The sequence below is a fragment of the Podarcis filfolensis genome (assembly GCF_964270895.1).
Source record: "Podarcis filfolensis genome assembly, chromosome: Z".
Lineage (NCBI taxonomy): Eukaryota > Metazoa > Chordata > Lepidosauria > Squamata > Lacertidae > Podarcis > Podarcis filfolensis.
In genome coordinates this window covers 18,627,044-18,652,893 of record NC_139617.1, presented here as the reverse complement: position 1 = coordinate 18,652,893, position 25,850 = coordinate 18,627,044, and the positions used below count along the sequence as shown (strand labels likewise).

General features: G+C 44.6%; 3 protein-coding genes across 4 annotated transcripts in view; 2 read left to right on the top strand and 1 right to left on the bottom strand.

Annotated features, from left to right (window-relative positions):
- The first annotated feature begins 297 nt into the window (after nucleotides 1-297).
- Nucleotides 298-10,337, top strand: LOC310754327 (uncharacterized protein). Of its 2 annotated transcripts, XM_083596176.1 has the most exons (6): nucleotides 298-817; nucleotides 3,031-3,224; nucleotides 3,589-3,747; nucleotides 4,961-5,001; nucleotides 6,077-6,182; nucleotides 8,158-8,568. In XM_083596176.1, the coding sequence occupies exons 2-6, from the start codon at nucleotides 3,122-3,124 to the stop codon at nucleotides 8,187-8,189; spliced, it is 441 nt and encodes a 146-aa protein (XP_083452302.1). In that variant the 5' UTR covers nucleotides 298-817; nucleotides 3,031-3,121; the 3' UTR covers nucleotides 8,190-8,568. The 2 variants fall into 2 exon arrangements, with proteins under 2 accessions (XP_083452302.1, XP_083452301.1); XM_083596175.1 differs by lacking the exon at nucleotides 298-817 and having other exon boundaries at nucleotides 2,154-3,224; nucleotides 8,158-10,337.
- A 2,169-nt stretch (nucleotides 10,338-12,506) lies between these two features.
- The window catches only part of LOC310754302 (chloride intracellular channel protein 2-like), an 18,091-nt gene continuing 4,747 nt past the window's right edge, over nucleotides 12,507-25,850 (bottom strand). Inside the window, exons 2-6 of the mRNA XM_083596127.1 lie at nucleotides 21,963-22,072; nucleotides 21,107-21,232; nucleotides 16,601-16,707; nucleotides 15,292-15,473; nucleotides 12,507-14,136 (exon numbers count right to left, since the gene is read on the bottom strand). Of these exons, the coding sequence (XP_083452253.1) occupies nucleotides 13,975-14,136; nucleotides 15,292-15,473; nucleotides 16,601-16,707; nucleotides 21,107-21,232; nucleotides 21,963-22,072 (687 nt within the window). The 3' untranslated portion in view covers nucleotides 12,507-13,974. The remainder of the gene's footprint in view (nucleotides 14,137-15,291; nucleotides 15,474-16,600; nucleotides 16,708-21,106; nucleotides 21,233-21,962; nucleotides 22,073-25,850) is intronic.
- LOC310754270 (protein eva-1 homolog C-like) overlaps nucleotides 24,289-25,850 on the top strand; it is a 24,811-nt gene continuing 23,249 nt past the window's right edge. Inside the window, exon 1 of the mRNA XM_083596055.1 lies at nucleotides 24,289-24,375. The gene's annotated coding sequence lies outside the window, so the exon portion shown is untranslated. The remainder of the gene's footprint in view (nucleotides 24,376-25,850) is intronic.

The following is a 25,850-nucleotide window of genomic DNA, read 5'->3' as shown; positions in this document are numbered from 1 at the left end:
CCTTTTGGATCCTATTGTTCTAGGACCAATCAGACTGCTGCCTTTTGGATCCTATTGTTCTAGGACCAATCAGACTGCTGCCTTTTGGATCCTATTGTTCTAGGACCAATCAGACTGCTGCCTTTTGGATCCTATTGTTCTAGGACCAATCAGACTGCTGCAGTTTGGATCCTATTCAACTCAGTCCATAACAAAGGTGGAAATACTTCTGAATACTAATTGCTAGAAACCACAAGAGGGGTGAGTGCTCTTGTGCTCTGGTCCTGCTGGCAATTGGTTTGGCCACTGTGAGAATAGGATGCTGGACTGGATTTGCCGCTGACCTGATCCAGTAGGTCCTTCTTATGCGCGTATATTCTGGAGGCACTCACAGGCATGTGGTTTAGAAAAGTAGTGGAACTTTTATCCTTTCCTTGGCTGGCTGCTCTTGCCTCTCCTACTGGCAATACTGGCTTCACTTCTTAATCCAGCACAAGGAAAAGATCACCTTGCCAATTATCACTCATTAAAGTCACAACAGAACCAAAAAAAAGGGGGGAAAGCTCAGAAATAGGCGCAGGTGGTGGTTCTGCTGGCAAGAATGGGAAAGATCCAGTTTGCAAGGAGGAACTTTGATTTGAGGGTTAATAGAAGAAGCTACAGGTAGTTGGGGAGGGTAGGTCTCGCAACAACTGCTAGGTATAGTGCACCTGTGAATAGCAATGCTGGAGACAAAACAGTTGAGAGCGGCTGCAGATTTCATGTCTCTCCTGTTGAGGGCTTCCTAGAGATCTGGCTGGACACTATTTGAAACTAGAACTTGATTTGTTCCAGGAGGGTTGGTGTCTCCTTTAAAACCTTGGAGCAATGGGCAGCTGAAACTTGCCAATAGAAGAATAGCAATGGGACTCTTCTAGTAGCCTTCCCTTGCAGCGATTTCTTGGACTCTTTTAATGGGGGTGGGACACCTCAGGCCATGAGGCCTGGAGAGCCACTGCCAGCCAGGGTTGACAATATTGAATGCAGTAGGCTAATGATCTGACCTTGTATAATGCAGCTTTACATATTCCTATGATACTGAGTTTTGCTTGCCTGACAGGAGGATAGTAAGTATGTAAGTGTGTGCAGAAGCTACTCAAATCATAATCATAATAATTTTATTATTTATACCCCACCCATCTGGCTGGGTTTCCCCAGCCACTCTGGGCGGCTCCCAACCGAAGACTAAAAACAGAATAAAACTTTGAACGTTAAAAACTTCCCAAAACAGGACTGCCTTCAGAATGTCTTCTAAAAGTCAGATAGCTGTTTATTTCCTTGACATCTGATGGGAGGGCATTCCACAGGGTGGGCGCCACTACCGAAAAGGCCCTTTGCCTGGTTCCCTGTAACCTCACTTCTTGCAGGGAGGGAACTGTCAGAAGGCCCGCGACACTGGACCTCAGTGTCTGAACGATGGGTATATAATTATATATATATATAATTCAATTTATATACCAAAAGATACATAATTAAGATACATTATGGAATGTCAATGATAAAAACATATAATAGCAAAAAGCATACTGACAGACAGCCTAATAAAAAAAATAGTCATCACAATAACAGTCCTCCGTCCTCCCCCCTTTTACAGGCCCTAAACGCCTCCAACCCTGTATACCTGAAGGAGGCGCTCCACCCATATTGTCCAGCTCAGAGGGTCTTCTGGTGGTTCCCTCATTGCGAGAGGTGAAGTTACAGGGAACCAGAGAGAGGGCCTTTTCAGTAGTGGTGCCTGCCCAGTGGAACACCCTCCCATGTCAAAAAGATAAACAGCCAGTGCTTTTTTTCTTTAAAAAATGCTTAGGGGTACTCTCATTTTGACTCAAGAAAATCACCATTTTATATTCAAATCAGGAAAAATAAATACAGTAAACTACAAAGATTCACAAAATGTTTAGGGGTATGTGTACCCCTGAGTCCCCCCCAGAAAAAAAGCACTGTAAACAGCTATGTCATTTTTAGAAGACATCTGAAGGCAGCCCTGTTCAAGGAAGATTTTAGTGTGGGATGCTGTATTGCATTTTGACTATTTTTGTTTGGGAGCTGCCCAGTCAGATTAATAATAATAATAATAATAATAATAATAATAATAATAATAATTAATAGTCATAGGCCTGGGTAAAGAGGAATGTTTTTGCCTGGTGCCTAAAGACATGTAATGAAGGTGCCAGGTAAGCTTCTCTGTGGAGAGCATTCCACAATTGGGGAGCCACCACAGAAAAGGCCCATTCTCTTGTTGCCACCCTCTGAATCTCTGTGGGATGGAGGACATAGAGAAGGGCCTCAGATGACAAGCACAGGGTCTGGGTTGGTTCGTATGGGGAGAGGCAATGCTTAAGGTGTTGCAATCTTGAGCCATGTAAGGCTATACTATACAAAGGTAATGTTCTAAAGTTGCTCCGCCTCCTTTTGCCTCTGGCACGTGGCTCCCAGAAAGTTGCCCAGAAGGAAGTGCAGCCCTCAGGCTGAAAAGGGTTTCCCATCCTTGCGCTTATGAGACTGTGCTTTTCAGCTTGGATGGACTCTTGACTCCAGCAAAACTTTGGCAGGAAGCAAAGGAAATGCATCATCAAGGAGGTGGCATTTGCTACCAAGAAGCGTCCACCTCTGCAGGGCTTTTCATAAGGCAGGGGAAGTGGGTAATCTTTACACAGTAACATCCTGTGAAGCGGAAATGCTGGTTTGCATTTTGCATATACAAAAAAGAAAAAAAGGTACCATCTATTTTTCTGTCCATTCCATTCAGCCCAGGCCAAACTCATTGTTAACTTCAGAGAGTCATTGACGTCACGACGTTTCATTTCTACCCCAGGTTCTCCCAGCCAAACCAAACAGTAATGAACTGTCTGATCTATTCCAAACATTTGTTAAGGGCTACCTGTTCAAGCGACGATAGAATGGAAGCGTAAAAGGATGGTGGTGCATTAGGATGACAAACTGTCACTGCGATAGATGGATGACTGGGATGATGAGAATCTCTTGCAAAATGATAACATATTGATCCTGCAGAGATAGATGGGTGGAGAGGATATAAAGGAGGGTCCAAGCATGCAGGCCGCTGCGAGATCCTCACAGTTTGGCCAAGCTGCAAAGGGGGACAATGAAGATGCAGTTCCAGATTCTGGTGTATGTCATGGTAGCACTTTCATCTATCTGCTGCGTAGCGGCCTATCCTGTTTACCCAGACATTGAGGCCATGCAAGGTAAGAAACAATCTTGATTATGATTTGGGGTGGAAGTTGGTCGGTGCTGTTGTGATGGTTTCATGCTAGGCTACAAATGCATGTCAATATAAGCAGAGCATTGCTATATCAGACCAAGGCCCATCTTGGCCTTCCCTAATCTGGTGCCTTCCATAAGTTATCAGGCTCTAACTCTCTTCAGTCCTTCTTAACATGGTCAATGGGAGTTGTAGTCCAAAAGTCCAGTGGTTGCACTGGTTGCACAGGGATGATGGGAGTTGTAGTCCTTCTGGAGAGCACCAGATTAAGGAACTTCTGACGCATCTGTCCTGCTTCCCATAGTGGAAAAGTTACAAGCACACATTTTTTTAAATGTTCTGTCCAGATTTTGTACCTACGGATTTTAACTTGGTGGATAACGCTGTTGGATTCATACCTGATGATGCAGCTTCTTTTGGACTTCGTCCATCCCGGAATCTGAATGCAGCTCACTCTGCCCTGGAAGAAGGAATTAATCAGGTCCAGAAAAGCAGACAATGGAACGGTTAGTGTGGGTACATGATTTGAGGGCACTTCCTGATGGGCTGTTCATTCACGCAAAATGTGGTTATCGTCCCACACTTTTCTAGTGCAATCATTCCAGCACTTTTCTAACCACAGGGAGTCCAATAAGAAAAATGACAGAAAATGGTAATGGAAAGTGCAGGATCACATCCGCTTGCTGGCATCGTTGTATAACCTCTGCACAAATGTATCTGCATGAATGCTAAATAATCAACTGGTCTAAAAAAAACCTTAAAATATCCTCTTTTACTGTACTACTCCTCCCCATCAGCTCCGCATCATATCAATATCAATAAATACTGGAATTAGGCTAGTAGGATGCTCCCTTAATTCTTTTTTTTTTTTTTTTTTGCTATCTCCAAATTATTTTTATTAATTTTCCAAATTATTACAAATCAAACCACATTAATTTAATTTAATACAGTTTCTTAAAATCAAGTTTCCGGCTCCTGTTCCAAACGCATGACCATCATCGTTTCCTCACATTGCCTCATGGTTTCTTATTTGGAGTCCTGCTGACACCCTTCACTTGAAGTTAAACCATTATTCCAGCTGGCTGCTTTTTTCACCTTACAAAAAGCACCAACGTTACATTTTATAAATAAGTAACCCATTTCACATGTGTAGTCCTTCATATACATTGTTGTTCCAAACCTGGGAGAGTTAATTACTGTCTTCCATTGTTCAGTTCTTTGCAGTGTTTATCTGGATGGTATAAGGTCACATTCCATTCCTTCCGCTGTTTGCCGACTAGCATAGGAGCTGCAGCCATAAATAACTCACAGAATGCATATCCAGTTAGGATTTGTTCAGAAAGAATGGGTGCATCATAGAATCATAGAATTATAGATTCCAATGCTTATCTTGGTTACCTGGGGCATTAACTGTCAGACCAGATAGGTCCTGCCCCTTCATTGTTTGTGATGTCCAGAATGTGTTCATTTGTCCTTCTCAGCAAATGATGCTCATTACAGTTCTCAGTTTTGGACTGAGATTAGTTCCTCCTTAAAAAGTTGCTTCCAACAATAGTGTGTGCTTGACATGTTCTTCATTTTGCTTTTCAAATGACCAACTGGCATTGCCTGCCTCCCCTTTCTTCCTTTTTTTCTGCTCGAAAAATAACTGCGTGGCAAAAGCTCAGTTTCTTTCTGACTGTTTGTGGGGCCATTTCCTGATGTATTTTGTCATTGCAGGAGGCAAGGAGTCACTGCAAGATGACAGTGCCGATAACCTGGTGAGTGTCAAAGACATGCCCTCCCAACTTTTCACAGATTAATGTAGGACACTCTTGTATACGTATAACATCTCTACCCTCAGCAAATGTGATGCTTTGCATGCAAAAGGTCCTAGGTTAAATCCCCAGCACCTCCACATGGGACTGGGAAAAGCTCATGTCCTGAAACCTTGGAGATGCACTGCCCGTCAGATGGACTAGATGGACCAGTGGTATAACTTAGTATAAAGCAGCTTCTATGCTGCTAGATGTTGCCTCTACTATCACCCATTTACCTTTTCAGCCTCCAATGCCTGTATTCATCCACCCTAGCTCTTTTCTCTGGAACTCCCAAACCTTCATGTTTTTAATAGAGTATCCGCATGTGGATGGCATTCATCAGTGCATTCAGCGAGTTCAGTTTCCAAAACGACATGGGAACCAAAACACAGCCATCCTTTGCAATATGCACACCTCTGAATTTTGCAATGCATTTCCCCAGTCAAATAATGTGTACAGAAATGCAGATACCAGGATAAAATGCGCATTAAAATGCATATATTGTGAAAATAACATACAAAACCGCATTCTATTGGGGGGGAGGCTTTGCAAAATCGCATATAAAAAATGTGTATATTAACAGAACTTGTCAGTAACGTGTTGATTAATTTTCATGAGGACTTAAAAAAAATCAAAAACTAATGTGAAAATGTGGGGAACTGAAATTATAATTGGCGTAACAAGTAATATCAAGAAATCAAAATTGACAGATTTGCCCATCCCTAACCCAGAGAATCAGATTGTTTTTTTCTACAGTTCTTATGTGTGTCTGTTCCTCCCTTTTCTGACACGCCTTTCTATATCCCTGACATCTGATTGGTAGTATAAAAATGCATGTCAGAGGATGAAACGTAGAAATGTGTATTTTGAGAGAAAATGGGTTTAAAAACACATATGTCAATATGAACTTCCCAGGCAGATTTGAGGGGAGAATTGCAATATTATGTGGCACAGAGACAGAACAGTCTTATGAATGAATACACGCACACCTGACATAGACTACCAGTGGACTGATTTCTCCATCTTCAATTTTCAGGTAGAGGATATCAAAGCCATTCTGTGGAAGCTGGCAGCAGCAGACAAGTTCCGCAGCCAGGCCTTTGTCAAAGCAGACCAGTCTCCTCAGAAGCCGAGCAAAAGAGGTGAGATGCCCCTGGATCTCAGTAATGTGGTTGAAAGGAGAACTTGAACTGCTTTCTAAAATATGCAGGTAGTAGAATTCTGGGTCATGTACAGGTGTAAGGTCCCTGGGCAGAGGCCTCATAGAATTCTCAAATAGGGTTGGAGAAGAATTTCAATTCAGTTTTCATTTAAAGGTGAATCTACCTAATTTGCTCTTTTAATAATAATAATCAGTCCTTTTTTCTGGGGGGATGCAGGGGTACGCATACCCCCAAACATTTTGTGAATCTAAGTGTGGCCTCATTGAGGGGCAGTATTTCAATATGAGTAGGAAAATGAGAGTACCCCTAAACATTTTTTAAGAAAAAAGCACTGATAACAACAATAAGAACAAATTTATTAAAATTAAAAAAAAATAATGAAAAAAATATTGATATAAGTATATACAAAATACAGTAAAAGTAATAAATTGCTTTCAAGTTTTCCTCCCTATGGTAGCTTCATTTTACTTTTTCTGTTTCTGCATGCATGCATTTGTATTGGTTACCCTAGTTTGCTCTTTCTGAAACAATACAAGAACCCAGAAACATCTAAAGAACACCACATGGCCCACCCCTGACTAAATGCATAGGGGAAAACAAGATGAATGTTATTTACACAATAGTGATTTTAAAAATAAAACAAAAAACAAATAGCAGATTGAGGAGTGGGAGGGATCTGGACTGGGGCAAAGGCTAGGGACAGGGAAGACATTCATACCTATATGAATATTGTAGTGCAGTTCCCCAGCCAGGTAATGTATACAAAAATGCATACGTTAGGATAAAATGTGCATCAGATGAGTAGATTGGTGAAAATAATGGATAATAATACAATTACATTATGGAAGACCACATTGCAGAAAGTGTGAAAGGCAAAAACTGCATGCAAAAATGTGTATATTAAAAGAAATTCGCACTAAAATACAGTGGTACCTCGGGTTAAGTAGTTAATTCATTCCGGAGGTCCGTTCTTAACCTGAAGCATCATTTTAGCTAATGGGGCCTCCTGCTGCCACTGTGCTGCCGGAGCACGATTTCTGTTCTCATCCTGAAGCAAAGTTCTTAACCCGAGGTACCATTTCTGGTTTAGCAGAGTCTGTATCCTGAAGCGTATGCAACCTGAAGCGTATGTAACCTGGGGTACCACTGTACTGATAAATTTACATGAGGAGTTTCTTTTTTAAAAAAACCCTACTGTTATGGAAATGCGGAGTCTAGAAAAATGAGAAACTGAGATAAACTGAAACTGACAGCTCTGCCCATCCCTAACAAAAGGTTAAAGCCTCTCCCCATACTGAGGCCGTGATACCAACCATCCCCAACCCCACAACTCAGCACACATTTTTGTATGAATACGGTCACATGAAGTGAGCAGTTAGTGAAGTGTTTTGCTGGTGCTGGGATGTGGGTGGCGCTGTGGTCTAAACCACTGAGCCTAGGGCTTGCCGATTTGAAGGTCAGTGTTTCGAATCCCCCTGACGGGGTGAGTGCCCGTTTCTCGGTCCCAGCTCCTGCCAACCTAATAGTTCGAAAGCACGTCAAAGTGCAAGTAGATAAATAGGTACCACTCTGGTGGGAAGATAAGCAGTGTTTCCGTTTGCTGCTCTAGTTTTGCCAGAAGCAGCTTAGTCATGCTGGCCACATGACCCGGAAGCTGTCTGTGGACAAACGGCAGCTCCCTCGGCCTATAGAGTGAGTTGAGTGCCGCAACCCCAGAGTCATTTGCAACTGGACTTAACTGTCAGGGGTCCTTTACCTTTACCTTTTGCTGGTGCTATGTATTTGGCCTGTGCTGTTTAATTTTAACCACAGGCTTAGCCACACATACCCACTTCTTTAGGTCAATTTGCGGTTCATAGACAAATTAGTGCATCCCAAAATAAGAGCAGTGTTTCTTGCCATTAATTGTGGTGACTTCTTCCTTCCTGCCCCCCCTTTCACTTTTCTTTGCCAGCTTGTTTCTGGAAGTACTGTGTTACCAACTGAAGGCCAGGATCCGACTGATCTTCTCTGCGCATGTGTACCCGTCTCCCCAAATGCCTCCCAGAGACTGCCTTCAAACCCAGTCTGTCCAGAATGTGGGCTCCTTGCTTACAGCTGCACTTCAATGCACCAGTTAACCTTGAATCATGCCATGCCATTTTGGTTATGCAGAAGAATTTGCTTTGCCTTGCAGATAGAATCCTTCATATCACCACAACAGCCCCATGATGGAGAACAGAAACCAGTTCTGATACAGCTGTTGGCTTTGTTCATGGCATAGCAGATGAGGAAAAGAGAGACAGCTCAAGGAAAGAGCTTGCACCTTCGTTAAACTGGGTGTGGAAGTTGTGGAAGTGTCTGTTCTTCCAAAGCTCAAAGCCTAAACTCATTGCCCTCCAGATGCCCTCCACCAAAACACATTGCCCTCCAGATGGTGCTGAACTACAACTCCCATCAGCACCAGCCAGCATGGCCAACGTTGAAGGATGGTGGGAGTTGGAGTCCAATAACAACTGGAAGGCCACTGGTTCCCCACTCCTGCTTTGGCAGCAGGTGAATTAAACTGGGCCTTGGATTAGCTTAAAATCAGATTCCATCATGAATAAACTTTGTTCCTGAAGTCAAAACACAACAGCCTGAGTTGGCTGTTGTGTGAAGCTCCCACAAAGGCAAACCCCTTCCAGTTAGCAGACTTCAGAAAAAAGCACTGGAGGAAGAACAGCAAGTTGCAAGATGCCTATTTTTATGTATTTATTTTATATATTTATTTGCTGCTTAATCCACAAAAAAACCATAGGCTGTTTTCATAAAAACAATGTAAAATATTCATCAGAAAAAGCAAACTTTAAAATGGAGTAGGCATAACATTTATCAGAATAAAACCAGCAGTTTTTAAAATTAATAAAATTATATGCATGTAAATTATTAATACCATTAAGATAGTGACATCGGGATGAATGGCCTCTGCAATGTTTAGCAATGCTTGGATGCAAGCAGACACTCCTTCATAAAATAACAATGGGGTGTATCCAGTACTAGTTCTAATCAGGTTAGCTCCATTGAAGTTACTAGACATGTTAGGTTCATTCATTTCCATAGACCTACTCTGAATAGACCTTAGTTGGATACAACCTAATGTTTTAAGACTGCCTTGAAAATAAGCCCACAAAATTTATTAGCCTGCAGAGCTGTATTCTTTACCCTTCTAGAGGCTGGCAGAGAAGAAAGAGAGGGAGCTCCCTCTTTCAGCAACCCACAGCATTTCTATTCTGGCTGTAAAGGAAATGTGTGTTCTTTCCTCTGGCAGGCCAATTGTATGCTTGACACAGAGAAGGAGTTGGAGGTGCATTCTGTACCACCTCTTCCTCCCCTAACCTGCTCACTAACTTCTTATTGCAATGGTAGGGTTGGGGTATCGATTAGATTCAATTCACATTAAAAGCCAAACCTATCTAATATGCACTTTCTCTGAATAGAAACACAACCAACCTTCAAAAGCCACGTTTCTCTGAATTTTGCAGTCCAGTTCTCCAGGGTACATAAATGCATATATTAGGGCATAATGTGCATAGAAATGCATATATCGGTGAAAATAAAATGCAAATAGGCATAATAAAGGGGGAAGGTGCTTCATATAAAATGTGTATACACAAATGGGCGTATTAGGATAAATCCTCACTAAAATGCTGGTGGGTTTTCATGTTAAAAAAACAATAATACAAACTTACTGTGGAAATATGGAGAACTGAACTGAAGATTTGGGAGGTGGGGGTGAATGAGAAACTGAAATGGATAAGATTCATCTATTCTTAATTGCAAGTGATGGTTTGTTCCCCGAGTGCTGCAAGGCATCTGCCACAGAATGCTTACTCACCTGGGGAGCAAGTAAAGTCCTAGTCTGTCCCATTTGACCACTGTGGGTAATGATGCCAGTCTATAGGCCCTGCTGTGTAAGGGAGTGAAGATCTCATGCCACAACTGTTTAGACTGGGGTGATTATCCAAAGCAAGACCCCAAACAATGATGATTTTGGACAACGTATTCCCTCATCCTGCATCCTTCTGCATTAATATGACCTACTTCATTGATCCCCATGACAGCAAGCCTGTGTTGTTTTTCCTTGTTGTACTGATTAAAATCTTTCTGTATTTATTACTGGGATTATTGTCTTTTCGTTTGCATTGCTGCCTGTTCCCATGGTCTTGCCTTCAGCTAATTTTGGTTGTGCAATGCTCAATAAAGAACTGGCTATAATCTAACCTCTGCACAAACTGTGTACAAGCAAATCAGGTTGAATGCTCAAATAAACCAGTCATTTATAGGGGCCGTAATGGGGTGGCTGAACTTAAGCATTATTTGGACCACTATATTTATCACAGTGGGGCAGGCACATGGATGCCAGTATGAATTGTTCTGCATAGAAACAATTGCAAGGCAGTGAACCGACTGTGTGAAACTTCCTTCGTGCTGCACATACATGGCAAAAAGAATCTGAAAAAAAACCTACTAACAACTGTGCCGTCTTAAGTACATGGAGAAGACTGTAGTGGGAATTTCCACAGAACTGTGCTTTAACAGCCAATAAACCAAATGTCAAAATATAAAGAATTTTATGTAGGGGAGGGAAAGGGGTAAGACGAAAACCTCTTACTCATGCATGCACACACACATACAAACCTGCAAAAAATATAAAATAATGTCAGTCTCTGGATGCAAACACATGACATTTTATTTCAGCATCAGTGAAGACTCCAGATTTGTTTTTTTATAAATAGCCCACACACCAACAGTCTAGTTCTATGGCATATTTTCTTGCCCCTGGAAAGAAACTGGTTTCATTCTGAAAATAAAAGTTCATTGCCAATAATGGTGCCCCTTTGAAAATAGTCCTAGCAATGGGGAGCATATCCACAACTGCCCAATTACATTGTGGGTAGGTGTACAACAAAGTAGCCACCACCACTTCCTTCTTAGTTCACTTGACATAGGAGCCAACTCATAGGGGCCAAGGGGTCCTCAGGCCCCCCAAATAAAATGTTTGGGACTCCCAAAGTTGATGGCATTGCCATTCAAATAGTGTCTGTGCATCACGTCATGCAATTGAATATGCAGGGCAGAGCTTACTTGGGTCCCCCTAATATTTTATTCAAGTTGGCTCCTCTCTCACCTGAGGCACATGCAGGGAAGAATAACCTAATCAAGAGAAGGGTTTTCAAATGTGTATCAAGTAACGACACACACCCTTGTAGACAACAGGATCTAGAATGAATCTAGACTGAAAGCAGCACATTGAGGACAAGCATAAACATAGTCCCTGTCCCCGGACTCATGATTTAAAAAGGACGAGGAGGGAAAAGGTTTCATAATAAAACATATAAGCATGCAGCTCCAACTTTCATCATAAAGCGATACCGTCCAGGCACAGTGTTGCCATTTCATTTGCTGTTGCTATTAGTTGGGCATTTTGCTAATTAGGAGGGATACAAACCAATAAAAGGCCTGCCTAATTCTGTCCTCCATCCAGGGCTGTCTTTACCTGGGGGTGCAAGGGGTGCAAGGCACCCTGGCCCCAAATTCTGGGGGTGCCAGGTGGGTGACCAGCACTTGCTGCTGAAGCTGCCCAGGCGCCTCCCTGCCAAAGAGCAGCGCTATGGCTGGGGATGGGCTTGGTCAAGGGCGCTAGCGGCGGCAGCAGCAGTGGGAGCTCTCCGGAGTCCCAGCTGGCCAATCAGCTGTGGGCAGGGGGCAGGGCGAAGGCAAGGCAAGGCTCTTTTTCTTCTCCTAGGCTGACTTCCCGGGCCGTTGGAGCAGCCTGCCGAGGCTAAGCCCGAGGCCGCTACCTGTTCTGCGTACTCCTCGGGCCCCAATCCCCCTCTGAGAAGCCCCTGCTTCCCCCGAAAGCGGAGTGCACAGGACAATGGCAACGGTGCCAGGAGGAGCAGTGCAGGTTGGCCTCCCCTTTGCCCCCAGGCTCTCCTGTGTGAAGGCAGCATCTAGCTCCCTCACCCCACAACCCCAGTCTCCCCTGCCTGAATGTAGGATCCCCCTCCCTCAGCCACACACCTGTCTCCCCTGCGTGAAGGCAGCACCTCCCTTCCTCAGCCACATAACCCGTCTTCCCTTCGTGAAAGTAGCATTTATTACTACTCGGGAGGTGGTGGCGGCGGCAGCAGCAAGATGGTGGCGCTGGGCGGATCTTTGCACCCTGGCGCTGCATATGCTAAAGACAGCCCTGCCTCCATCATGGGACATGCAGCAATCATACTCAAGCAGTCTCCAGCCATGATTTTCCATACACATATCCAGGCCAAGTTGTGGAAGTTGTATATAAAATAAAGTTTATTATAAAGTTGTATATAAAATAAATGTTTTTTTAATAGACAGTAAACTGGCACATCTATTTTTTTAAGTGGAAAGTTTCCTTGTTCTAGTGCAATGGAAGAAGGCTAAGAGATTCCTTGAGAGACAAGCACACCAGCAAGTGCCTTTGTGGCACCTGAAAAACTAATACACATTATTGTGGCATAAGGGACCATGGTCAGCTGACACAGACCAGACCGGACTAGTTATCTATTTAGCGTAATATTGCCTCCTTTGACGGGCAGCCCAACTCTAGCTTCCTGGCCAAACCAGAGTAAATGGCAGTCTGCCTCCCACTTGCATTAGTACCAATACTTTCAAAAGGCTTGCCCAGGGTCATTCATGGGAAGAGATAGGGTTAGGAGCGTCTCCTGCCTGAAACCTAAGACCCACTCCCAGACAATGCTGAGCAAGATGGATCAATGGCCCAACTTTCAGAATAAGCAGCCTCCTATGTTCCTATGTGAGATGAAGTGGGCTCTGGCCAAGGTGCATTTATTAGGCAACAATACATGCCTTAAATCTTTAATGTGCCATAAGGACATCTGTGTGTGTTTGTTTTTTGTTTTGCTACAACAAACCTAGCACAGCTATTCCTCTGAAATTTATCCTTTACAATCATAGAACTGTAGAGCTAGAAGGATCCTGAGGGTTATGTAGTCCATTCCCCTGCAATGTAGGGATCCTGTCCACAGCTGTCCCTGGGTGGCCTCAAACCATCAACCTTCTGGTTAACAGCCAGGCGCACTGATCCAATGTGCCACAGGAGGGCCAGAGATATATTTAATTGTTTTCCCCAGTGCATGGTACATACCTGTATATTTGATTACATTGCAAACATTGCTACTACCCTCATACAGTATCATTAGCTATTAACTGGGACGGGCAACCAGCACAGTTAGGGCACAATCTTGTCAGCTGAGATGGGGCCAAATGGGAACCTGGAGTGTTGTGGTTAGAAAATGGCAGCATTTAGTGATGATTGCCTTCACCGGCCCCAAGAAGGTATTTTACAGGTGTATGTTTCCCAGCCCCCACCCATCAACTCTGGCTCCACCTACTGTTGGCCTCCCAGCTACCCGCCATACTAGTCTCAATGGCCACCAGCCCCCCACTGCCACATACCAACCATGTCCAAAGGTCATGGGTTGTTAGCTACTTCTGCCACCACAAAGTGGAATGTATAGCACTTCCGGGCAACTCATCATGGGAAGAAGGCACTCAGATGTGACAGAACAGACAGAATGAAGAGACTTCTTTTTCCCTAAAAAAGTTTGAAGAACTCCTTTAGATCTAGTGTGGTGGAGTGTCCAGAACAAATGTGAGGGGTGTCTCTTGAAGCCAGCATGATGAAAAGAACTCGCTGACATGAGCCTCTCAAGAAGGAGAGTTGGAAATGCCAGGAGCCAATGTGAATGGAATATGGCTCTTAGCTCATCTTCTTGGCCACAGTGGCATAGGTGCGTTCAATCTCCTCATCAGCTGGGCAGGTGTGACTGAACTCATCGCAGGCGTAGGCGTTGTGAAGATAGCGCCAAACTGCTGTCATCTCCAAGGGGATCTCAAAGTTGCGGTACTTTTTTGCAGCGATCTGAGGAGAAGGGATGGATGTAGAGAAATAATAATAATTGGAGACTGATTTACTCTTAAGCACAAAGTGTTGCTCAGGAGAGAGAAAAGTTGGGGCAATTAATTGGTGATTAAAGCTGGTGCCAGGTTTGGCATGATCCCTGGGCAGGATTATCCAGCACCTCACCTTAGCAAGCTTCCTTGGTGGTAGAATTCCAGTGGGAAATGAGCAGATGTCTGCGCCTGGTTGGTTCCAAGAGGCAGCCATTTTAAATTGCCTACAGTGGCCCAGAGTGCAGAACATTGGGCGCTCCAAGGCATCATGGGAAATTTTAAATGGCTCCCAGAACCCACTGCAGAGAGGGGCTTCGGGCAGCCATCAGCACTGGTGGGCCCTGCTGGAGTGTGTGGGCCCGGCCAGCTGCACGTCATGCCAGACGTAGCTAAGATAGAGAGATTGACCTTGACAGAAGTTGACAACAGTCTCTCTGTGCTTTAGCTTACACAGAGGAACAGAGGAAACTGCTTTAAACTGAGTCAGACCACTGGGTTATCTAGCACAATATTGCCTGCACTGACTGGCAGTGGCACTCCAGGGATTCAGAGGGAGGACATCCACTCCCTTCCTGGAGATGCTGGGGACTGAATCTGGGACATTCTGCATGGAAAGCAGATGTTTGTTGTATGGCAGCATTTGGGAAACTCTGATCATGTGGTCTAGTGACAAATATTTAGCCCATCTCAAGTCAAGGCTGCAATCAAGCAACATCTTGGGTGGAAGACAAGCTGCAGTGGAACAGAAACACTGCTGTATGTGACAGATGTGGTGTATAAGAGTGTTGAACTCTGACCTGGGAGACCAGGGTTCAAATCCCCATTTAGCTGTGAAGCTCACTGGGTGACCTTGGGCCAGTCACCGTCTCCCAGCCCCACCAACCTTGTGGAGTTGTTGTGAGGATGCAATGCAGATTGGTGAACCAAGTACACCACCCTGAGCTCCTTGGAGGAAAAGGTGGTATATAAATTTAATAACTAAAATAAAATACAATAATAATAAACATGGGGCAGAACGGGAAATGCCTTCTTGCATCCCTACCCATAAGCAGCCGCTTGGAGAACTGAGCCTTGATCTCTGGAACAGACATCATCAGCTTAGTATACTGGGAAATGTACTCACCTTGATTATGTGGAGTTTGGGAAGCAGGTTGCAATCAGCTAATGTCATCCAATTCCCATCTAGGAACTTTCTCTTGGAGACCAGCACATCTTCTGCACAATCTTGGTCAATTTCCTCTGGGAGTGGAGTGCTTAAATAATCATCCAGGCGTTTGAATTCTCTCAACAAAGCCTTTTCCATATCTGAATCATAAGAACCAGCCACGAATTTAAGTGTTTGTCCAATTTAAACAGTTTTAGTCCATCATTTCACTTTTGCTTTCTAACCAATTTTATCTATTGATTGATGGACTGCCCTGAAATATGTCAACGCTGTTATATTTTAAGGGCTTTGCATATGGGCAAGATAATGGCTACATTTGGCTGCCAAGCTATACCATAGCTCAGCATGAACAAGCCTAGGAAAGCCTTGGGCTTGCACAAACACCTTTCCTTCTGTCCACCCCTGGCACAGCCAGGAGGAGAATGGGGATGCTTGTTGCTTCCAGTTATGCTGAACCATCAGGGCTGGTCCAGCCATTAGATGGGGTGAGGCACCCACCGCAGGTGGTGGAAGCCCCCCAGGTGGCAACCCTTTCATTGCTTCTGTCAGTGGCAGAGAAGTGGTGCCTGCATCAGCACTGATTTTGGCTGACACCTTGCCAATTTCAGGCAAGATATTGCCGAAATCAGACAAGATCTCATGGAGAATTTTAGATCTCACTTGAAATTGACAAGATCTCACCCCAAATCAGTGCTGATGCTAGTGCCAGTTCTCTGCCATCCGTGGAGGTGGCAGGGCAGGTGGTGCAGGCAATTTGGTGATTAAAACCAATTAAAAAACCCTTGAGGAAATTAATCTGGATTTTAGTGCAAATTTATTCTTGTAAACACATTTTTTGCCCACAATATTCACTCATGTACAGACTTCTGTAATGCACTTTTGAATATGATTCTCACTAATGTATTTGTTTTTATGCCCTAATATGTGCATTTTTGTAAACATTGTTTGGTTGAAAAAGTGGCATCACAAAATTTGGATAAGTGCACATGGCAAAGGACAGCGGTATTTTAGTTCGTGTATCGTTTTGGGAAGGAGAAATTCAATTAAATAAATTTAAATACTTAACTAACTGACCAACTGCATCACAGATAACTCGGTTCTGTCCCCCCTAACATGAAGCCTGCCCCCCTAAAATAAATGCCATGACTCCCAGATTATTGAGTCCCCTCTTATGAATATGATAATACAATTAGCATCACTCCTATGTATTATCCTTGCTTATTTCATTCTAGATATTTCCCAAAGGAAATAAATTTAATAATCTTACTTTTGTTTGCTTCCTTGTGGGGGTTCTTGATGTACGCAGAGAACTTGGCAAAAATGTTCCTGCCAACAGCCATAGAATCCTGGTTTTGTGGGGTGAGCCGGGGGTATCTTAATTAGAAGTACAGAGTTAATTTAGATTTGCAGGAAAATAACTCAGAACTCTCATGCTTCCATTGAACTAGCCACTTGCTTATCTTATTGTCTCGAACCCTATCTCATAAGAGCTTGAAAGAACAAGAGACACAATTCTGGACACCATAACAAGGTATTCTAGAGACATGACATACAACTGAGTACAACACAAGCTCTCTGAAACTTCAGTAGGGTAAAAAGGGGCAGAGTCTGGTAGGGTAGGGGTGGAGGCTAGGGATACCCAGCAGAAACAGGAGGTGGAACCTGGCAGGTTACAGGAAATACCTGGTAGCTGAGTAAACAGTGTTATCTCTCAAGCTAAGCAGAAAACAACCTGCCCCCCTGATTCTGGCTTCTCCCTACTAAGATTTTACACCTCATTCTTAGGACTCTAAGAGGCAAGCTAAACCCTGAAGCTTCATGTCAACTGTTGAAATGGTACAGAGAAATCCTGTATCTAAGTGGAAGTGTTGTCTTCAGTTTTGCAGGGAGGGTAAGTCCTGCACAAGATGTCTTCAGCCACCACTGTCTGGGCATCCACCTCCTCGTTGCTTTTGCCACTGTGTGCTGGCTTGTGTTGTGAAAATGACATAAGAAAAAGCCCTGCTGCTGCACCAGGCCGGCCAGTGGCCCATCTAGTCCTGCATCCTGTTTTTGCAGTGGTCATAGGAAACCCGCAAGGGACTCCTTGGCCCAATTTGCATCACCACTGAAAAGGATGCTGCTGCTGCTGCAGCTCCTCCTCCGCCTCTTTGCTCAGCCCACCTGCTTGCTGCTTTAGAGAAGACAGGCGAGCAGGCAGCAAAATCAAGGAGGAGGAACATCAGGGTCAGAGGACTCTAGGGGTTGGCAGTGGGGGGCCACTACTGGGAGCCCAATGATGCTGACCTTTTAAAAATAAGCTTTGCTAGTAGGCAACAAAATTTGATCAGGCAGGGCTGGCAATTTGCTGAGCATTCAGTCTCTGCACAGCTGTTAACGCCTTTCTGGTGCTGGTTTGTGGGAAGAGAAAAGCTTGTAGGCACCAGCAATGCAACTTACAACCAGCAGAGGGTGCTGCTGTAATACTTTGCATTTCCTTCGAGCCCTTGGCACTGACCTTTTAGGTTGTGGACAGGCCATATATTTAAAGCACATCATTTCCCCCAAAGAATCCTGGAAACGGCAGTTTGTCCCTCACTGAGTTATAATTCCCAGCACCCTTAATAAACAACAGTGCCCAGGATTCTTTATGGAGTATCACGTGGTTTAAATATGCTTTAAATAGATGGTATGCCTTAGTGTCTTAAGCTGAAATTTTGACACCAAAGTGTCTTTTGGGATTTTTTCTTTTTTTTACAACAAAGGGATGTGGAACATGAAAACAGCATAGTTCTCTGGGCGTAATCTATACTCTCGTGTGACACCTGAAAGACTAGATTCAGAATGACATACACTTTCTTTCTCCCCAAGAAGATAAGAACCGTTGCAGCCTAGTGGTTAGAGCTGGGATACAGTACTTGTGGCCCTCTGGGTGTCATTGGACTCCAGCTCCCGTCAGCCCCGGCCAGCAAAGCATCTGCGTTTCTCTTGCGCTTGCGACTAATTGCAAGGGAGACCCTTTGCAGAGCATTAGTCCTTTAAAGTGCCTCCTGTTTACTGCAGCTGCGGCCAGAGAATTGAGAGAGCACGTGCCAACTATGACTGCATCTTGGCTATGCTCCTATCCTTAGCTCTCTCGTTTCCCTTGGCTTGGCTATGGATGCACAGTCCTTTAAAGAGCAAAGAGACCCCATAAGGGAGTGGGGGTGGAAATAAATTCTTGAACTTCGCTGCCATTGCATCCCTACAATTGAACACTGGGGCATGCATGTAGTCTTCCCATCTGCAACCTTCTTTGTGCCTCTTCCACTTTCTTTGGGGCTCTCTGTGTCCTTCTCTCTCCTCCTCAATGCCCCCCCCTCTCTTCCCTGCAGTGATAGAGAACTTCCCTTTATTGTTTTTTAATCTCTCCAGCCAATACACTTCCTCCCCGATCCTGGTGGGGAAACAGATGGGTTTTACAAGCAGTCCCTGTCTCTCAACGGGAGGCCAAAATCACGGTCACTCCACCCCCTGCAAGAGGTCGTTGCTTAGTTGCATATGTTCATTTCACATTCCGAAAGACACAGCTATCACGTTGGTGAGCATCCTAGCGGAGCTAAAATTGTGTCGCTCTGGACTCTGTTGCTGTCGCCTTCTGTACAGGGGTTGGGAAATTTTGGGATGGGAAACCTGTGCACTCCAACTCCCATCAGCCCCAGCCATCATGGTCAAGGATCAAAGATGGTGGGACTCACTAGCAGTGGCGTAGCGTGGGTTGTCAGCACCCGGGGCAAGGCAAGTAATTTGCGCCCCCTAACCTGTGGATTTGCGCCCCCTAACCCATGGATTTGCCCTAACCCCAGATGTTGCGCCCGGTGCGGCCGGCCCCCCCTGCACCCCCCACGCTACGCCACTGCTCACTAGTCCAAAGACAAAGGACAAAATGCTGCCCCCTCTGCATTCCTTGTAGAGAATCCAACTAGATTGGCAATTGATTCTTATTACTTCAGTCCTGATGACAGGCCAGAATCCTCTCAGCACACCTGAAGGCATCAAATCAGCTTGAGGGGGAGCATGGCAGGCCAAGAAGCATGCACCGGTCTGCCCCATCATCAGACGAGAAAGGCCAGTGGATTTGGAGGGAACAACCAGAGAGCAGCTACCACTGCTCACCAGTGTCTGCTGCTTGAGGCAGTAGCCTCAGTGTGCCTTGTGGTAGGGCAGGCCCTGCCTTGAGTCACACATCCCTGCCACGGTGGAAGCAAAAACCAGTTTTGTCTGGTGAGGACAGAAAGAAAAACAACAGGAAAAGGGTGGAGGCACTTCCAGACCGTTGCTAATTTTTGGTGGGATTCAACCACATACCAGCAAAATCAAGCTGTGTAACTGGGAGACCTTTCACAAAAAACCCAGTTCTCTGAAAGATCAGACTTTCTGCAGTAAGGAAAGGAATAGGGAAATGCACTGGGAAGTATAGGACAACACTTACTCTGATGCAACGTCATCTGACCTCCCTACAAACAAAGCAAGATGGATGCTCATTAAGTAGCCAATATTCACTAATCTCCGTGCATACATATTAGGGTGAATGCTCCATAAACAGGGTGTTTGGAAGCACTCAGAAATGAGTTTTTGGTTTCACCCGGGGAGCTGGATTTCCTAAATAAAAAAATCCCAAGTAGACTGACATTACGTGTTGGGCTAGCAAGGCCTGCCTGTGTGTTTGCTCCTGCACCCTTATATCTTTCTCGAAACACAAATGATTACGATGGCGCAACCATTTCCCAGTGGCCGAAAGAAAATAGACGCTGTAAGGGCTGCCATGGGCTTCCTACAGTACATGGGAGGAGCCTGATATAATAGTGACTTATTCTCCTTGCCCCAACAATAGAATGTTGCGATATTCTTTGGACGAAGGAGTGCTTTTATATGGTGTGTTATAAATAAATCTATTTATACCTCTTCTGTTTATAAAAAGGGTAGAGCATGCAGCACAAGCCGTGTTTATTTCCAAGGTCTGACTGATGCAAGTTCCTGATTCTAGTCACATCCACACCATACACTGAAAGCACTGTTATACCACTTTACCATCCATGCAAACTGTAGCTTATTAACAGCACCCTTAACACAGTACAGTTCCCAGGATTCCCCACATCTATTAAAGTGGGAGAATAGTGTTTTAAATGCATGGTGCAGCTGTGACCAGCCTTTTTTTATCTGTTCCTCACTGCCAGCATCCCACAGCCCCTCATCTGCAGGTAATAAGGCTTCTGTCCCTTTAACCATGGCAGCACAGGTAAAACCTCAACAGATGCAGCTTTCTCCCTCAGCGACAGCACCATGATAGGGAATACTTTATTCAATGCCTTTCTATGTGCTTCACACCTGTTAAATACACTTTAAGCCCTGCCAAAGGTGGTGGTTGCAAAACCTATCCTCCTGGTTCATTTAGGGAGCATTGCACATTCGGTCAGAGTGAAAGGGACAGTCAAACAGACTTAAATAACCCAATAGATAAGACCACAGCTTGAATTTCCCTGCTTAGTTTGAATTGACAGGATACAGCTTTTACAGGTGATCGATTAGAGGAAGGCAGTTTCTCTACATTGTGCATGGAAAATGCAACAGGATTCTGCCTCAGCACCTGGCATTGCACAGAAGAAAAGAGTGCCTCTGTACATGCATCAAGTGCTTTTTCTGCACAACCGAAATAACATCTGAAATCAGAGCAAAGGGGCTAACATAACATTTTCAGAGGGATATGTATCTAGGAGGAAATGAAAGGAGCCTAAGATGTTAAATATTGAGGTACTTGGGTGGTGGAAGAGTCTGCTCCAGAAAGTCTTCAATCTTCAGGAAGTCTGTTTTCAGCTCCTTGTTGAACACCATGAACGGAGGCCTGGTCCCAGGGGCCAGGTCCTTTAGCTCTTCAGGTTTCCTAAACAATGGGGGTCAACAGAAGAAGGAAAGGAAAAGGAAAAGGGTGTCCTTCTGCCTATATTGGAGGTATTCTGCCTATATTGGAGCCTAAATGGACCATTTAGATATCATGGCTAGTAGCCACTCCTCTAAGCTTCTTTTAAAGACTGTGCATCTATCTCCACGTGGCTATCACTGCAACAAAGGCCCTGCATCCCAAAAGTTAACTGGGTATTGCAAGGAACCTCAGGCCTGAGGGCCAAATGCACCCCTCCAGGCTTCTCTATCTGGCCTTGGGGATTATCCCCAGGCCACACCCACTTCCCAGGTTGACACCCCCACCGAAACTGCTTTGCATCATCCTTGAGTGTTTTTGCCTGATTGGAATATAGATGTTTGCCTCTATGACAGACAGTGTGTGTGTGTGTGTGTGTGTGTAGATAGATGCACAGACTTTAAAAGAAGTTTCATCTAGAAAGATGCAGACCTTATGGCTACAATACAATGTTTTTTCCTTTCTTCCCCCAGCCACCCACCTCTCTGCTTTGTTTAACCAGTTCTGCCTGATTAACAATTCTCGAGAACTCAGAAGCTTGTTCACTATTATGTGAACATTTATATATATATATATATATATATATATATATATAAATGTTCCTAATAAAGATGCTGCCAAACTGCAGGTCTTGGAATTTCTCTAATCTTTTGTGAAGCATGAAGGGTGCAGAGGTCCACCTCCATCCTCTTACCTGGTCATATCAACTGTTGTCACGTTGAACCGGACGCCTTTGAGCCACAAGACCATGAAGAGGCTTTGGCAGAAGGGGCAGTTCCCAATGTTCTCTCCATCTAAGCCAGCCTGCAGTTAAGAGGCAGAATGGGAAGCACTTATTGGCCATCCCTCTATGAGAGGAGCTTCACAACACACACAAACACCCCGACAAGGAAAGATTCTGGCAGTTCTAAACAGCTAATTTTCTGCGTTATACGGTGCACATGCAACAGAGAAGTCTCAGATCATGCTGGCAGCTGCTTTGTGGAAAACGGTGGTTAAAAAATGCTTTATTTATTTAGTGTTGGGTGTTCACAGAACTTAGAATTTTAGAGCTGAATGGGGCCTTAGAAGCAGGTTTCCGCCCCCCCCTCCAGCTGGAACTTGCTGGAACTCTGTTCCGGCACCTCTTAAGTGGGCATCATTGCCATTATAAGAGAACAAGGGACACGTTTATGGTGAGTTCTGGCACCTCTTTTTCCAGAAAAATAGCACTGCTTAGAGGTAATCAAATCTACACACCCCATTTAATGCAGGATTTGAAGTACAAGATACAACTACAGCATCCTTGGAAGCTGACTGTTTTCCCTTTGCTCAAATAGCCCCAGGGATGGAGAGTTCACCTCCTCTCACTTTACATCCATCATAGTAACGCCATAAAGGAGGTCAGTGTCGGTATCCCAGTATTTTGGAGAAAGGGGTGAGAGAGGTGCTGGCCACAGGAGAGGTGAGATTTAAATATCAGTAGTTTTTACCACTACATTAACTCTAGAGGAAACTCTAAGTATGGCAACCTGAGGCAGTGATTAAGGGTGCATTGTCAGTATTTCTGGATGGGATTCATTTGCATACCAGCAAATACAGGTTGCATAGTTATAGCTGATGGGGAGATCTTCTGCAACAAACACACTTCCCCGCAACATTGGACTTTTTGCAATAAGGAAAGTGATGGAGAAAATGAACTGGAAAGTGTGGGATAACACTTGGTTTTGGTTTTGATGCAACATCATCTAACCTGTTTGTTATTATGGTATGTATTTTGGTGTTTTTATATTGTAAGCTGCCCAGTGATCCTGAGATGGGCAGTATAGAAATTTAATAAATACATTTAAAGTACATTTAAAACACCTGACCTTCTTCAAAAAAATCCTGGCAACTATAATTTGCTAAGAGTTTTGTCAACTATAGCTCTGTGAGAAGTAAGCTGCAGTTCCCAGGATTCAGGGGGGGGGGGAGTCATGTGCTTTAAAAGTACTTTACATGTATGTTGTATATGCAACCACTATCTAATACTCCTGCAAACAAATCAAGATGAATGCACCCTCAACTAGAATTAAATTATGTGTCATTTTCACATAATATGTACACGTATGGGCATCTACTCAGATGTCAGTCCCACTGAGTTCTGTGGGTCTTATTTCCATGTAAATGTAAAAGTAAAGGGACCCCTGACCATTAGGTCCAGTCGCGGACGACTCTGGGGTTGTGGCACTCATCTCGCTTTATTGGCCGAGGGAGCCGGCATACAGCTTCCGGGTCATGTGGCCAGCATGACTAAGCTGCTTCTGGCGAATCAGAGCAGCACACGGAAACGCCGTTTACCTTCCCGCCGGAGCGGTACCTATTTATCTCCTTGCACTTTAACGTGCTTTCGAATTGCTAGGTTGGCAGAAGCAGGGACCGAGCAACGGGAGCTCACCTCGTTGCGGGGATTCGAACCACTGACCTTCTGATCAACAAGCCCTAGACTCTGGTTTAACCCACAGTGCCACCTGCGTCCATGTAATATTACTATGTTGGGGCGAGGGAACAGATGAAGGCAGGAATTGAGTGTGTGAGGGAGAGAAAGACGGGTTCCAGATGCAAATAGGACAGGTGGCTCCTGCAATTTTAATGGATGTATGGAAGAATGAACTCTTGGAAGCTGTAGCCTGTTATGCAAGCTGCAGCTACTGAAATGCGCTCCTCTACACAACTAAAGTGTAGCAGCCTAGCTCTCTTTCTCCAGCTACCTGAGAAACGGAGTCATTGCTGGGACATGGTACTCATTCCTATGCAGCTACTCAGATTAAAGTTCCATTGAGGCTTACTCCAATGCAAACTTGCACAGAACTGTAGCCTAGACTCCGATTCTTGAGCAAGTTTCCAGTCTCCAAATCTCATACCACGTTGAAATGGGTTTTGGGAACTGTTTTGTTGCAGCAGCAAATTATGCCCTTAGCTTTGCTTGCTGTTATTCCTGAGTCCTGACGTCGAGCAGGACTCCACACCATACATTTAAAACATGTGACTTCTCCCAAAGCATCCTGGGAACTGTTGTTTTTTAAGGGTGCTGGGAATTGCCGCTCTGTGAGGGGCATTTCCCGTAACAGTTTCTGGGATTCTTTGAGGTAAGCCATGTGCTTTGGACGCGTGTTGGATGTGTTTTAAATGCATGGTGTGGATCTGCCCTTATCCTGCCACCAGCTGCCATGCCCCTTGCCCCCCACCCCAGGCGCAACAGACAGCAGTCACCACTGAGTAGCTCTCATGAATAGATCACCAGGCTAAGCCCACCCCATCTCAAACCCTGGGAGGTGCCGCTTAGCTGGAAGCTGGCATTATTTATTTTCTTTCTCTTGCTTTCAAATGAAACCGTACATTGCTTCCGTTTCCTTAGGTGGGAGCTGTATCGGGGTGAAAGCAATACTGAAAGCCCTTGGTGTTCTTTGCCAGTCTATTGTGGCAAAACATTATCTTCTTGGCCTGTGGCTGTCAGGGCCTCGGGAAGTGAGATAAAGGAAAATACACAGAACTCTTGGTTGGGAAACCTGGAAGGAGAATGACAGTGCTTTGGTATTGTAGCCCAACAGGAAGGGAGTCTGCACACTGGCCAGGGAAAACCTCAAGAGGGAAGGTGTGGAGGAAATAATACACTAAAGCTTTCCATAACAATAATCCCCATCCTTTTATTTCTGTTTCTTTTCATTAGTGAAGCTAAGGAGCCTATTCATCTTTTCCAGAGATCAAATCTGTGTTTTCCCCACAACAACACCCTCTTTGAACTCTTGAGATTTGATGTGGAAATAACTTCGCACAATCATGTTAGCCTGCTTTAGTTTGAAACCACTCTCCTGTACAACACTAAGGTATAGAAACTTATTTTCAGAAAATGAAGAAAAAGAAAAGAAACAGTCACCTGGCAGCTTCCTACTTTCCCAATATAGGCTCGTTCACACGTTACACTGAACAGAGGGACAAGTTGTCCCTACATGTGGACAAGTATTTGTGTGAAAGTATTTGGATGTTGGGGACACGGGTGGCGCTGTGGGTTAAACCACAGAGCCTAGGGCTTGCCGATCAGAAGGTCGGCGGTTCGAATCCCCGCAATGGGGTGAGCTCCCATTGTTCGATCCCTGCTCCTGCCAACCTAGCAGTTCGAAAGCACGTCAAAGTGCAAGTAGATAAATAGGTACCGCTCTGGTGGGAAGGTAAACGGCGTTTCCGTGCGCTGCTCTGGTTCACCAGAAGCAGCTTAGTCATGCTGGCCGCATGACTTGGATGCTGTACGCTGGCTCCCTCGGCCAATAAAGCGAGATGAGCGCCGCAACCCCAGAGTCGGTCACGACTGGATCTAATGGTCAGGGGTCCCTTTACCTTTACCTATTTGGATGTTACATGTACAGGAGCACACAGCTCAAGCACTGTGTTCCCAGGTGCACAAAATGTACACTTATTAAATATGATGTTTAAACACCGCTTATGTCAGGCCTAGACTGGTTTTAGTATTATGGGGTGTACTTTGTTTTTCTACTAGAACCCAGAGATCCACCAACCAGGGGCATTGTTAAGAGAATGGACCATGAAACCCAACCTCTGGTACCTT

Coding starts and splice junctions, on each gene's coding strand:
- LOC310754327 (XM_083596175.1), top strand. CDS start 3,122: ATGAAGATGCAGTTCCAGATTCTGGTGTATGTCATGGTAGCACTTTCA. Junction 3,225..3,588: donor AGACATTGAGGCCATGCAAG/GTAAGAAACAAT, acceptor TGTTCTGTCCAG/ATTTTGTACCTACGGATTTT. Junction 3,748..4,960: donor GAAAAGCAGACAATGGAACG/GTTAGTGTGGGT, acceptor TTGTCATTGCAG/GAGGCAAGGAGTCACTGCAA.